The sequence below is a fragment of the Xyrauchen texanus genome, chromosome 12 (assembly GCF_025860055.1).
Source record: "Xyrauchen texanus isolate HMW12.3.18 chromosome 12, RBS_HiC_50CHRs, whole genome shotgun sequence".
In the NCBI taxonomy this organism is placed as follows: Eukaryota; Metazoa; Chordata; class Actinopteri; order Cypriniformes; family Catostomidae; genus Xyrauchen; species Xyrauchen texanus.
This window is the reverse complement of record NC_068287.1, coordinates 27,782,276-27,796,873: the sequence shown is the minus strand read 5'-3', so window position 1 is coordinate 27,796,873 and position 14,598 is coordinate 27,782,276. Positions and strand designations below refer to the sequence as shown.

Below are 14,598 nucleotides of genomic sequence, written 5' to 3'. Positions count from 1 at the left end.
CGCGCGCGCGCTCTCTCTCGCTCGCTCGCTCTCCTCTTTACCATTAGGAGGATCACTACATTTATATTTATTTTAAAATTAATGTAGTGTACATCTACATAAAGTTGTAAATTAGACATGTATTGCTCTAATCCAGAATTACAAAAAGTGTTTTAGCTTCACATATGAGGTGATCAACAGATGCACGTTCAGGAGGTCATGCTAAAATACAAAGTGTAGCCAACTCTCTAAAATACAAGTAGGCCTAAACCTAGTCTACCGTATTGATTTTTAATATGTCGGGTGCTCGAACACCTGTCAGGGGGCCTTTATAGAACGCAACACGTTCCCGCCCATTTTTTCACTTTTACTTTTTTCCATTGGCTTTTCAAAAAATCCTTGATAAAAGAGTTCTAAGAAATTAATCCAAACCAACCAGTTCCGAGGTGAATCACAACATTACAAGCTTTGATTTGAAGCCAAAAAGCATTTAAAAATCTGACGTTATTCAGGAGGCAACTAAAATCCAATGAAGCATTACCAATGACGTAATCAAGTAAAAACAATGGAAATATATAAGAAAACTGATTTTAGGTTGTTTATTATAAGTTAGAAACAATATATTTAAAGGTTACAGCTAAATATTCTGATGTATATAAATATATATGTAGTTTGAGGGGGTAGGGAGACAGACTCAATTGCATCATTCACAGTACAACATAAGAGTGGGTTGTTCTCTGATTGGTAGATCTTTCTCTGCTGAACCCATAGGTAGTGTAGTGTTCCACGAGGAATTCCACTATTAAACACAATTTTAAACAATGAAGTTGAAATAACGCAGACTGATGGCTTCAACAAAAGCATATACCATCAATGAACAACATCGGAGCACACCCCTCATGGTAGGTTGGTAATGGAAGTTAAATTAGGAAAACATTTATGGAATTTTTACTACCGGAAACAGACTATTGCATTGTATTGTGGTGGATTAATCTCAGTTTGATTCATCCTAGTGAATCGAATCCTTTGAATCCACAGATTACATATTGCCAGTTGGTGACGCCAAATTAACATCTGTTATTTGTTACATTTGACTCACAGAATCATTGATTCAACTGATTTGTTAAGAATCACAGAGTTCACGACCACAACAATAGGTGTGAATTAGAAACGAAAGATTCATTCACTTATAAAATTAATAAAAAAATAAAGATTTGTTGAAATAAAGAATACAAGTGTTTTAATCATATGCCCAAATTAAGCTAAAATTATGTACTTTTAATGTACCAATGATGGTCATATGATAAACAGAATATAAAATATGGATTCGTGTGCATCATACTAAATAACACACCATGTCGTCCACAGTGAGTTGTATGTTCCGAGTCGTGTTCAGATGTTTAAAATCTGTGAAGATAAACCAAAGCGAGTTGACAAACCAGGGTCAGAGTTGAAAAACCATAGAGGTAAGCCACGTTTTTCATACATTCAAAATATTGCTTATGTTCATAACTTATAATACACATATACACTAAGCAGCAGTCAAGCTTTCCTGTGAAACACAAGGGAGAGAAAATTACAAAATAAACATAACAAACCCTCTGCCCCTCCACCTAACATCGTTCAGTCTCCTGACCATGTACGCCAGAGAGCCATCAATAAAACATTGAGGAAGAGGGATGGGATGGGAGTGGCGGGATGTAACACCTAATGTAAAATGGGTTTAATTTTTGAAACATGAAAAAACGGATGGATACACTTAAGGTGTGGAGGTAGTTTGAGATGAACCACCACCGGGCTGATGACCTTGACGATGGGAAATGGTCCGATAAACCTAGGACCCAGCTTACATGAGGGGAGTCGGAGAGGGATGTCCTTAGAGGACAACAAAACCTTCTGCCCACATGTAAGTTGGGGCCTTAACCCGGTGCCGGTCCACATACCTCTTAAAGATATCATGGCCACCATGCAAGTAACAGGTGGGATGGTGGAGATCTGGACTTCAAAACATCGAGAGAGAGAGAGAGAGAGAGAGAGTTGGGCTTGATGTTTTTAGAGTGATACGAAACAGTATGACAGGCCGATCCAAACTGCAATCGAGCCAGAAGAAGTTTGCATTTATTCAGATATGTTGCACTTACCAGTAACCCCTCTCCTACTGACGAGTAATGTTTTTTTTAATGGACAGGTGACAGCAAGTTGACCCGGGGCAGCATAATACAGACACAGTCCATTAATAAGGCACTGCTGTTTCTCCCTAAAGAGAATTGAGACCTGGCGACTTGTATGGGTTTATGATCGGTTCGAGGTTCTGATGAGTTTCCATGAGAGGCAGAGTGGTTAGGATGATCAACTGCCATAGCAGGTGTAATATGGCATTGACGTGATGGCGACGTAGAGTGAGTCGTTGACACAAAAACGTTTTTGGCTGCAATGAAGGTTCCCAAGAGCACAGTGAACTCCATCCATCCATCCATCTTCAACCGCTTATCCGAAGTCGGGTCGCGGGGGCAGGAGGCCTTCCCTATCCTGAGCCACATTAACCAGCTGTGACTGGGGGACCCTGAGGCATTCCCAGCCAAGTGTGGAGATGTAATCTCTCCACCTAATCCTGGGTCAATTAAAAAAAGTCAATTTATTCTATGGTATTATAAGAGTGTAAAATTAGTGTATGTTTCTTTAGAAAACCCCTACACAAACGATAAGTTCGGTTTAATGACGTTTGTGAGAAACGTAACCGTTCCCTTATGACTCAGTACATTTGACATTGCATTTATTAATGCATATGAGGCTGTGAGGTGCTTCGCTCGTGAATTGCCCTTGTTCTGAGGGACGATTCAGCCTCACATGCCCTCCCACTTACCTCTTATGTGATACCCGAGGATTCACACGATGAGGCAGGGCTGCGAGGTTGTGCAAGATGACATTGAGGTGGTCCTCGTTGTGGCACATGCCCCGTGAGCCCCTCAGTCTCTTCAAAACCCATGTTTTCCTATATGCTATAACAGAGACAAGCTCCGGCAGCATCATCCGGTCAGTGGATGATGCTGCCTCCCCTCCCACCAGCGAGGGTGAGGAACGTGCATGTGCCACTGACAGGGAGATGCTCTGCGTCCTTACAAGGGTGGTCAAAAAGCTTCACCTTGAATGGTCTCCCCCAGAGGAACCTGAACAGTTGTGCCTCGATGAATGGTTCCTGCAGTCCGGACGGCATCAAACGGCAGTGTCTCGCAAATCTGCCCCATTCTTCCCCCGAAGTTCATAACAAAATATCTAAGTCTTGGCATGCACCCTCCTCAGCGCGCTCATGCAGTGACGCCATCCTCTCTAATGTGCATCACGGGGAAGAAAACTGTTATGCCCAACTACCCCCTGTGGAGGAGGCGGTATCGGCAAACCTCTGCCCAGCGAGTAACAAGCTGTGGAATTCACGATCATTTTTTTGGTTTATCAAGAAAATTAATGTTGGATCATCATTTTTTTAATAGAGTAAGACCTTTGATATTAGGACAAAAATCATATTCTTGATAATAATTTTTTTATTGTTTTCCTGTTGTGACAGGGTGGAGGGCGGAGCTGAGCCGGGTCGTGATAGATGTGGGTAAGAAACAGATCAATATTTAAGTCCTTTTTTCTATAAATCTTCTCCTTGGTCCAGCCCCGAACAGTAGGTGGAGAAATGCACAAAGCATGTAAATAGCCAAAAAAAAACATAAGAGGAAGAAAGTGTAAGTGGAGATTTATGGTAAAAAAAAAAGTTATCTTGATCTGTTTCTCAACCACACCTATCATATCACTTCAGAAGATATGGATTTAACCACTGGAGTCATATGGATTACTTTTATGCTGACTGATGTGATTTTTGGAGATTCAAAGTTCTGGCCACCATTCACTTGCATTGTAACGACTTACAGAGCTGTAGAAATATTCTTCTAAAAATCATTGTTCGTTTTCAGCAGAAGGAAGAAAGTCATACACATCTGGGATAGCATGAAGGTGAGTAAATGATGAGAGAATTATCATTTTTGGGTTACTATCACTTTAAGAAAGGCCATGTCCTGTATCCCATGAAAAATGTTCCATGTATACTGACGAATGCTGCTCTACCAAATAAGTCCTGTAAAACTCTCTGTTCCTCAGTCTCACCTTCCACACTAAGCTCACTGAAGTGAATTTCATCTTATCCAAGAGATAAACTTCTCTGCTGCCAACAGCATGCTTAATGTGTGTGAATGAACCTACTGAAATGCGGTGGGAGGGAAAGGAACAAAGGGTGGCCGTAGAGAGGTTTGACGCAAAGTGACAGACTTCTCTGATTGTGACGTGCTTCAAGCAGATTCCCTGGGTGCCTGAGCAAAGAGGTTGTGGTGCTGGAGGGTCAGACTGAGGTTAAATTGAAGGACATGTTTGATTACAGCCCTGAAAATCCTCTATCATATCTGTCCATAACATTTAGTTCTGTCATTGGTATCTGATAGGAACCGCAGGGATGTTGTCTATACAGTCTTCTAACACTCTTTCTTTCAATCTACATTGATCCTGAGAAAACTGTTATGTTTTTAATCTTTGTGCAATGGAAGCTCCTGTCACCAAGACAAATTCCTTGTATGTGTAAGCATACTCGGCAATAAAGCTGATTCTGATTCTAATAAGTGCTCTCAATTATGCATACTGTTAGGAGGTTAGGAAACTTTTGGTTGCATCAATTAAAATGTGTTTTCCCTTTCCTTTGGTGCTACGGATAGCATGTCATGCAAGCAGCCCTAAAATACACAAGTTCTGGTCACATGAAAACCAGGAAGTAATCACGTTCAGCATAAACATTGGAGAGCGCGGTTCAGAGGTTCCATTTTCCCTCTAAAATTACATTATTACTATGTTGACGGTTAGGTTTAGGGTTGGGTTTGAGCGTAGGCTAGTAAAATATGTATTCCTATTGACTCGCTTTTGGCAGTGTTTAAAATGTCGTTAAAGGAATACTTCATGTAGGGTAAGTGAATAAAGAGAGAATGTATATTTTTGGGTGAACTATTCCTTTAAGCACAGACCGATTTCAGCTAAAGAACTTTCGACCTCCTGTCTCCGAATTCACAGGGAGACCAGTCTGCTCAGTTGACCTTGTAACAGTTGCCATGTTCCAAATTACTCACTCATTCAATATGCTCCAATTTTCAAACTGGATTCTGTCAACTCAAGCCAAGTTCTCTCAACTCATAGCACCCACACTGCGAGACTGTTGCAGTGACCTTGAAGTTTGATGGTCTGCTATGACATTTCATTTCATGGGTATGGACATCAGTCATTTGTTGGCAAAGTCTTTTTAGATGAAGTCTACCCAGCTGGCAAAACAAAATCAAAATGTTTTTCCCAGATTGTTCCAGGCATGTATGTTTTATTTTTTTTTACTTATTAAAAGTTGATCTGTACAATATTTCTGAACATTGTGTGTGGGTTCTTGAAATGGTGCCTTAACTAGCAAATATCTGTACATTTCTTAGAACTTTTGTACAGATTGCACTGGCAATCACCTTTGCTGCATTTTAATCTCTTTGCCATAATTTAATTTAGTTAATAATCATATGACCCCAAAGAACTCACTGTGCTGTATTTATAAATATATCTCAACCAGATAAGAATTATTTTTTAGATATTGTAAGAGTAGGTGAGATATTTCATTCTTGCATAATGGACTTTCAACATACCCTGGCAGAGCAATACAAAGACAATCCATGCAATCGAATCTAACCAAGCATGGGATCTGTACCGTGTCAATGCCCCTACAAACACACCCATCACTCAAGCTTTCTGCCCCTTGACATGTTGAGCGCTTTTCTGATATTAGTAGGGACATCACATGTGACTGAAGATTTACTGTCAGATCCCATTATGTTCACTTATTAGACATTTAGAGACAACTCACCAAGACGGTCAGAATAAATCAGATATTATGAAAACTGTGGATGTGTTGAGCAGCCCTTACAAACAGGTTTATAGACAGATCAGAGACTACCAAATGAAAAGTGTTTTTTATTGCTATTAACTGCAACAATGAAGTGACATCCTAAATTCAATAGGCAAGAGTGGTGTTAAAATGAGCCCTCTTGGATTAAAAAGATCAATGTTAATTAACAGTATTTTTTCACAATAAGTCAAAAAGACAAAAAAGTTAACATGATGGTTAACACTATGTGAGTAGATGTGTATGTAAACATGGGTTCAGTAAGAGACAGAGAATAGTAAGCAGGGCCGTAGCTAGTGGGGTGAAAGGTAGTAACGATTCTAGGGGCCCGAAGGTCCACCCACAACAAATTCTAAACGTTTTATTAGGAACAGGGCCCAGTGTATTGTACATTCAGGTTTACCTTGCTACAGCCCTGATAGTAAGACACTACTGTCAGTGAACATTCAAATTTGATTAGAATTTACCATATGTTAAATCAGATTTCAACAGCTTTCAATCAAGTGCTTCACTGGATTTTTAAAGCATCTTTAACCTGGGCCCAAAGAGATTAATTAGCCACTGTTTTAGAATGACGTGATTTCATTATGAGGGGCACGATCATTAAAGTGGGATAAAAGTTTCAAATAGCACCACTGACAAATCCATCCCCTTAAAATCCTGCTTTAACAGTTCCCTTCTGCCTTACTTTAACACTGACCATTTAAAACTACCATTTCCAAATCCAGCTCTTCTTCATCTATTACATAATCCTTAAAGACTGCATTTACATTTCTGAATGTATTCTCTAAATTTGTGCTTGACAAAAGCTATTGCTCAACTATGCCGCCCACCCACCACTACTACTTGTTCAGACCAGAACTTCTTCCATCCATCCAACAATGGCACAGCAAGAGATAAACTAGTCTACTCTCACACTAAGACTCTTTCCACAACACTGAGAGAGATAAAGAGAGAGAGAATAAAGCAAAAGTGATACAAGCAGTAAAAAGCCCTGTTTTTTCTGCTCATGCTGTCCGATTGGGCAAAAGCAAATCACAGTAACTACACATTTTATCATAACTGAAATATGACTGAAATTAGACTATGATCTGTTCTGTGACAGACAGGTTTGGCTCAATTATGCACAGATTCAGAAAAATCAAAGTGTAAATTGCAGTAGCTACAAAATCCACATTAAAACCACGTGCCACTGAAGCCATTTTACCCCATTTCAGTGTTGTTGTAGTTACTGTGTTTTGCCTATAGAGGACAGTATAGTCGCCCTAATTACTCGGTTGTTCATAAGTAAATGACAGAACACCAGAAAGCAAGGCAGTTTGAAAAGGACTCAGACATGTGAAAGTGATTAGTTTTGATCACAACATCCAGGAAGTATTAGTGAGGGTTAATTAAGTCTGTGCCATTAATCTGTACTCTTCAATGCAGCCAATCCCGTTCCTGAGACTGATTACGGCAAATCCTTCCTCTCCGTAGTTGACTCTTTAATTATCTTTGAAAGAGATATAATATAGGTTAGTTTTCGATGAAACAGAAACACAACACAAATAATAAAATGTATAATTCTGCCATGCAATTAATAAATCAAGTCATCTTTTTCTCTTTTGAGAGATGGAATTATTGGAGAAGATAAAGGCTGCCATCTACTGCTGAAGTATCAGAGGTGCATTCATGTGCAGCGGTTGTTCAAATCTTTTCAATTACTTATCGAGTTTGATATTTAGCACCCTTTAATGTTTACCTCCCCATCCCGAGTCTCAACAGTTCGCACGACTATGCTCCTCTTCACATGTGCCTCTGGAGTCAGCTTAGAGTCCATACTGGTCTCTAACGAAGTAAAACACAATAACAAACACAAAGAAATCTGAAATTAGAAGGGATACAACTGTTGAAAATGAGAAACATCATGAATCAACAAAGATGAAGAAAACATGGTTAATGAATAGATACTCACCTCTAAACTGTAAGTTAGTGAAGTTCTGCACCGGAACTGTGATTCTGAGAGGTGGAAGTGCGTTTATTTCATTATGACAATTGCATTATGAGGTATTTGAATTCATTTTGCCTGAGAACATGAAATGTTTTTTGGTCATTTTGGGGGAGGTTTGGTATGCCATTTCTCGCCTCTCCTCTTCTTACCTGCTTTCCTCTCCTTCAAGCAGCTTCCTGTAGGTGGCAATTTCTATGTCCAGGGCCAGTTTGACATTTAGCAGGTCCTGGTACTCTTGCAAGTGTCTGGCCATCTCCTCCTTCAGCATCTGTATCTCATCCTCCAGACGAGCTATAGTATCCTGGTTACCAGCCGACTCTAGGGCAAAACGTTCCTCCATCTCTCGCATTTGACGCTCCAGGGACTCGTTCTTTAAAAAAAAAAATGGGTGAAAAAAAGAATTGAGTGTATTGACAGCAGGAGTGAGGATTTTATCCATGATGGCTTTTCTGTCATGCAGTTAAGTTGAGGACAGGTAAGACTATTACAGATTATTTAGATCAGTGGTTCTCAACCTTTTTGACTCTGAGGCCCCCCATTGTCCAAGACAATATTCAAAGGCCCCCTATGTAGGTTAGATATTTCCTCTGGCACTTTTGCTATAATTATGACAAAACTGCTTGTTTTCAAAGTTTTTAAAAACAGAACAAAACACTTGGAGTGTCAATAGATTAAAATGACAAATTACGATTGTGTGATTCCAGAAGTTTCAAGACCTTTATGTTCCTCAGTAAAAATCACAATTGATGAAGGACGTTGTTGAATTAAAATTAGAATGATGTTGTATTACTAAAATATTTATTTTTTAGCATTTTAATAAATGGAATATTCTAGGTTCAATTAACAGCATTTGTGGCATAAAGTTGATAACCACAAAAATGTATTTAGACTCTCCTCCTTTTCCTACAATAAATGCTAAAATCTGGGTTCCAGTGAGGCACTAACAATTTCAAAAGTATAGCCATAAACAATATGCAAGTTAACATGATATAAGTGTGATAAAAGTTATAAAGTTATAGCCAATTTTGCAACTCTGTGGCCATGATGATGTAATGTCAGCAAACCCAATGACTGTAAAAATTACGAGTTAAACAACTTTCAAGCTCAAATAATCCACATATATTATCAGAAGAATTAATGTAAGTGCTTTTATAAGATTAGAAGTCTCACATTTATTTATTTAAACCCTCCAAGAATTGGCCTCATTCTCTTCCATTTTAAGTGCCTCACTGTAACCTCTAACTTAATCAACATGCTACAAATGTTGTCCATTGAGCTTAACCTGTATGAACCCGGAACATTCTTTTATGTTAGATTATTCAATATTCTTTTTTATACAATATATAAAAAATTATTTTAAGAAAACTTGGAAGACCCTTGGAATTTTGTTGAGGACTCCTAGCGGCCTCGGTCTCCTGGTTCAGAATCACTCATTTCAATTATTTCAAAAACGTTTAAAGATATTTCAAATTAAAGTCCGAAAATCTCCCAGTGAATGTTCAGCATTCAAAATGTGCAATAATGTCTTCATGATATTTACATACTGAATTGCAACTGACAAATTGCACAGCGGCTCTAATGCTTTGATTCACACTGAACCAAAGCTTAAACCTTAACCTTACTTATTCTTCTGAACTAAGGTGAGATGTGAAATGAAATACTTACAGTCCCACGAAGAGATTCCAAGTCACAGGTCAGGCCCTGTATCTGTCGACGATAATCATTGGCCTCCTGCTTTGCTTGTCTCAAAATCTCTGCATTCCGACTGGCTGCATCAGTCAGATCAGCAAACTAAGAGGGAAAAATGCATTTGGATTGCAAAAGTCAACATGCTTTTGTACAGAAATAAAATGATGTACCATCTTCTAATAGAGAAAATGAGCTCAGGAGAAGTTCAGTTTGTTTTTATTTAACCTTTGAGCGATACCACTCCTCAGTCTCCTGCATATTAGAGGTGGCCATGGTCTCAAATTGAGCTCTTATGTCTCTCAATGCAGCAGTTAAGTCTGGCTTAGACACATCCAAATCCACATGAACCTGTTGGGCCATCAGCTGCTCATGCAGCTCCCTCATCTCCTACACAGAAAAAAGCAAAGCGAGAGAGAGAGAGAGAGAGAGAGATGAATGAAGGGCTGAAATCAGTTTACAGGTGAATATACTGTATGGTTTGTTAAAAGGCAATGGAGTGTGTATGTGAGAGTCTTGGAGTAAAATTAAAAGTGACATGGATGAAGTGAACAGATGGAGGTAGTGAGGAGATAGAGAGGGAATAAAATACCTCCTCATGGACCTTCTTCAAGAAATTGATCTCATCCTGCAGAGCATCTATCTTCCTCTCCATCTGCATGCGGTTTAGAGCTGCTTCATCCACATCCTACAATCAAAAGTTAAACTTATGAGCAATACACAGTATAACTCAGGTCTCTGCACATGCTCCTTAGATTTTGAGAGCATCTTTAAAAAATGGTATATTTGATGATTAAGTTGCAGGTAAATAGTGTTGGTCTAAATATGCAATCACAGATGGTCTGCTGTGGTGACCTCTAACAGGAGCAGCCGAAAGAAGAAGAAGAAGAAGAAGAACTAGTGTTCGTCTTAATATCTGTGGCTGTCCAATCTAGCACTTTCTACAGACTTAAAAGTCTGTCATCATTTACCCAACCTAATTTTTACTTTGGAAGTAATTATTATCTAATTATTATGTACTGTTTTCCATACAATGAAAATGAATGGTGATCTTATATAGGAACCTTTATCAACCTTTTTTATCATGTCTTATTTTAGCTTGGGCGTTAACTGTGTCAGGTCTGCATTGGTGCCCCCTCAAAAATGTGCATGTATTGCACGCATGGTATATTCATTATACATATGAATGAAGTAGAAATGGAGTGTTCTTTACTTGTCTGAAGGTGTTGCTGTTATGTTCTGCCTCTTGCCGTAGGGCAGTCTCATCTTGAAGTCTGGAAGAGTGATAAGAAAATGTTACCATTATTAAAGGGAATTTACTTCTCAACCTACATCAAACAACTAACAGCAAGGCTGTGACATTCAGATTTGGGGGGAGCCAATATAAGAACCAGCCATTGAAAAACTCATATTGGTTACCACTGATCTGAATTCAGGAGGGGAAATGTCTCTCTTTGTTACAACCGTGACCAATAGCATCCCATAACAACAAAATATCTGCTCTTTGTTGCCCTGAAGATCATTTCTCCAGCCCTCAAACTGTATCATGAATAGTTATTTGATTAATTATAATAGTTTAAGATCCGTGTTGGAGCAAATATATCACTGTGTGTTGAGACCTGCAGCAGGGGGCTGAACAGGGTTCAATGGATCACTCATGCATCATTAACTTTTCACACACACTGAAGCTACCAATCTTTCCCACGGGGTGGAGTATTCACACACCCTTTTATAAGATGGAGGAATTCTAAAATGAGTAGTTACACCTGATATAGGCAGTCCAACATAAAAAAAGCTTGCTTGAGCATAAATATGAACAACCCTTTCCAGACAGTAATGGAACTGCATCAGAAATAATCACTCTTTCAATCTACAATCCAAATGCACAATGTTGTCTAAATGTAAAATTGCTTATGTTTACTGACTGTGGTTCCTTTTTTTTTTTTTTTTTTTAAATCAGTAGAGTCTTGTTAGAATGTTGTTATATGTAGAAAAGTTCCTCTCCATTGACTTAAATGTGTGTTTTGCATAGATGCTCCTATTTTTTTCTTTTATACCTCATTAAATATTAGTTAGGTTGATTACACCCATCCAGCAAAGGAGAAAAAAACAAACATATCAACACCAGATTATCCTGTTTTATTTAGATCTTAATTAAGATTCAATTTTCAAATCAAATTAGTTCACTTAATTATTGAAAACTCACTTGTATGGGAAAGATGTTGGTTACAGTGAGTAAAAAGGCTTTGAGGGTTTGACATAGGGTTAAGAATGTGGAAGAATTCTCTCTCAGACCTTAGCTACAACAGGAGGATCTGCATGGGTGGGGGGTCATTGTGGAAGCTGAGGTTTTGTGCCCCTCCCTGCCCCCATACCATTCTGTGGATCAGGCTTTAGTTTGAAAAGAAAGCCAGTTTGCAATTCAATGAGAGAGAAAGAGTGTGAAAGAGAGAAATCAGGAGCCTCTTGATGAACACCGCTTTCGAGCACAATACATTTACACCGTAGTTTACATCGGCAGTATAGTAGCATTGTTGAAAAAATGCCAAAATGTTGGTTCTTAACACGGCTGTTCTTTTCTTCCATGGCAACTAACTATACTGTATAAGGACCATTTAAATTTACTGAGTTTCTTTGACATGGCTATTGGCCATGTGATCATTGTGATGTTGTCTTAGCATCTTTTTGATGTGTCCTGGAATGCATGACAACTCCACCCCAGCCAGGCACTGAAGATTCTTCATTTACTTTGACAAGTTTAAATGTGAACAATGCAAACCTTTTCAATTGTTTTAATTAAACTATAAATCAACACTCACCATTTACATTTTTGTTACATTGTTGAAATTACATTGAAGAATAACATTTATTAAAGGGAAGTGCCTAAAACCCCCTTACCAGTGCTAAAACCAATGTAACAAGTGACTTATTAATTTAATAAAACAACAGCAACAATAATCCTAATTTGTTTTTCATGTATTAATATTAAAAGTCTGAAATGAACCATTCTTACAGTACAGCTCTCTGGCATACTTGATTCTGATTGGTCAGTTGCGCTGTCCAGTTCCATCCATTATTCCATTTCTACATATCCGGGGATAAAGCGATATTTCGCCAGTCATCCAGGTATTGGGAGTCATATTTCCTATTTCTCGTATCGCTGCGCAATCTCTAGAAGTATGCTAATAATAGAACTTCAACTCAAAACAATAGTTGTTATATGCATTAATATGTGTAATAAGTGGAATAGTGAGCCATCAGATGGAAATTTTCACAATATAAATGCCAAACCAGGTGTGGAATTCTGCTCCAGGTTCTAGAGATTCTGTGGCCTATAATAATGCAATAAAGTAATTTCAAATCAAATCCATTTCATTTAATTTGCGCATTCATGTAGAATGTGCGGTCACAGATGTGTTTACAGTCATTTTACAAGGGCTTCGAAAGTAGCTCATCCAATCAGAATTTAGAGTCAGAACTGTCTATTCTGAAATACATTTTGAAATCTGCTTAATAAAGTATGATCCCATCCATTAATTTCTTTCTCATCATCTCCTTTTGTGATTTCTTCCTTTTTGTTGAAAAAATATTTGTCTTACCTCTGTTTAAGAGTGACCAAGTCTGAGGCCAAGTTGTCTCTTTCTATCTCCATTCGGGCTTTACCAGCATTGAGGCCATCCACCTGCCTGCGCAGCTCCCTCAGCTCCTCCTGGTAGATGTCGCCCAAGCGACTAGGCTCCTTCCCCCTCAGCTGGTTCAGTTCTGCCACCAGTATCTTATTCTGCTGCTCCAGGAAGCGCACTTTCTCAATGTAGCTGGCGAAGCGGTCATTCAGCCCCATCATCTCCACCTTCTCATTGGTGCGATTCTCGCGGTACTGGGCCTTCAGCAAGGAGTCGGCTGGGAAGTCCAGACGCTCCCCACCCAGGGACAAGCGAGATGTGATGACAGGGCTGGAAGTAAGGTGGCGCGGGCTACTTTGGAGAGACATTCGGCCCGTGCTGAGACGGCTGGCGACTCCCACAGATGGGGAGCTGCCAGGGGTACCGAAACGCTTTCGGTAGGATGAGAAAGCACGCTGGGTCTCCATGCCAAGGGAAATGGGATTGAGCTATGCTGAACATTGGGCTTTTATAGAGAAGGTGGGTGTTAGGGGGAGAGAATGAGAGAGAGAGGGGTCCAATGGGGAGGGCAAAGGCCAGTGTGTGTGAGCCCGGAATTGTTTGTGCTTGTCCACCGTGTCTCCTGACTGGCTCTTTTCACTCTATTCTGACTGTGTCTCTGGTGTGGGGTGCACCGTGTGTGTGTGTGTGTGTATGTGTGTGTGTTTTTGGGGGCGACACTCAGAAAAATCCTATTCATGCCACTGCTGGAACAGATTCACACTAGCAGAGAAAGAGACATGGACTGTGTGAGTGGTGCTGATATTTGAATATCAGTTTAATTCTGTCCAACCCCATAAAAAAGTTGTGGTTTTTGTTCCTCTTCTTGTCTGTCTGTTTTATTGCCAATCTAAGAGGGGTTTTAATGATGTCACGGAACACTGGGGTGATTACGTAATTGTGTGATTATAAAAAGAGTCTAGATCTACAGTACATCTCTCTTTTGTACTGATCTGGGAACATCACACACAGGCCTTTCAGCGCCAATGATTCATTTTGGCTTACCAGAAAATTTAAATAACCAGAAGGTTTGACTCATTTAACTGTAAACAGCTTGCTTACACAACTCACTCTGGATAATAGTTAAGTTTAATGAGCAGCAATAGCTGATTATACAGACATTTTCAGGAATGTCTGGTCAAAAGATCCCGCTTTCTTAGACTCAAAGCACTCTTACTTGCATTATTTGTTTATTTCTGGGGTGCAAGAAAAACAGGACACAAATGGTAGGGGAGTGTAGTATATCGGGTCAGAGAGAAACACCACAGCCAGACAAAAAAAACAACACACCCAGCTAACCAAAAGCCACCACTAATGACCAG

The 14,598-nt window shown here is 39.3% G+C and overlaps 1 protein-coding gene across 1 annotated transcript; it reads right to left on the bottom strand.

Annotated features, from left to right (window-relative positions):
* Nucleotides 1-5,997: 5,997 nt before the first annotated feature.
* LOC127652557 (glial fibrillary acidic protein) lies at nt 5,998-13,704 on the bottom strand. The gene is made up of 9 exons (XM_052138750.1): nt 13,214-13,704; nt 10,828-10,888; nt 10,207-10,302; nt 9,843-10,004; nt 9,594-9,719; nt 8,078-8,298; nt 7,893-7,936; nt 7,680-7,765; nt 5,998-7,430 (listed from the first exon to the last, which is right to left on the bottom strand). Exons 1-9 carry the CDS (start codon nt 13,702-13,704, stop codon nt 7,389-7,391), a joined length of 1,329 nt encoding a protein of 442 aa, XP_051994710.1. The 3' UTR covers nt 5,998-7,388.
* Nucleotides 13,705-14,598: the final 894 nt, after the last annotated feature.

What these genes read in the sequence shown, in the direction of transcription:
- LOC127652557 (XM_052138750.1), bottom strand. Translation starts at nt 13,704, where the DNA reads ATGGAGACCCAGCGTGCTTTCTCATCCTACCGAAAGCGTTTCGGTACC. An exon ending in TGAAGAAGGTCCATGAGGAG is followed by an intron (nt 10,005 to 10,206) that starts GTATTTTATTCC and finishes TTTTCTGTGTAG; the next exon opens with GAGATGAGGGAGCTGCATGA. An exon ending in CACTAACTTACAGTTTAGAG is followed by an intron (nt 7,766 to 7,892) that starts GTGAGTATCTAT and finishes TTACTTCGTTAG; the next exon opens with AGACCAGTATGGACTCTAAG.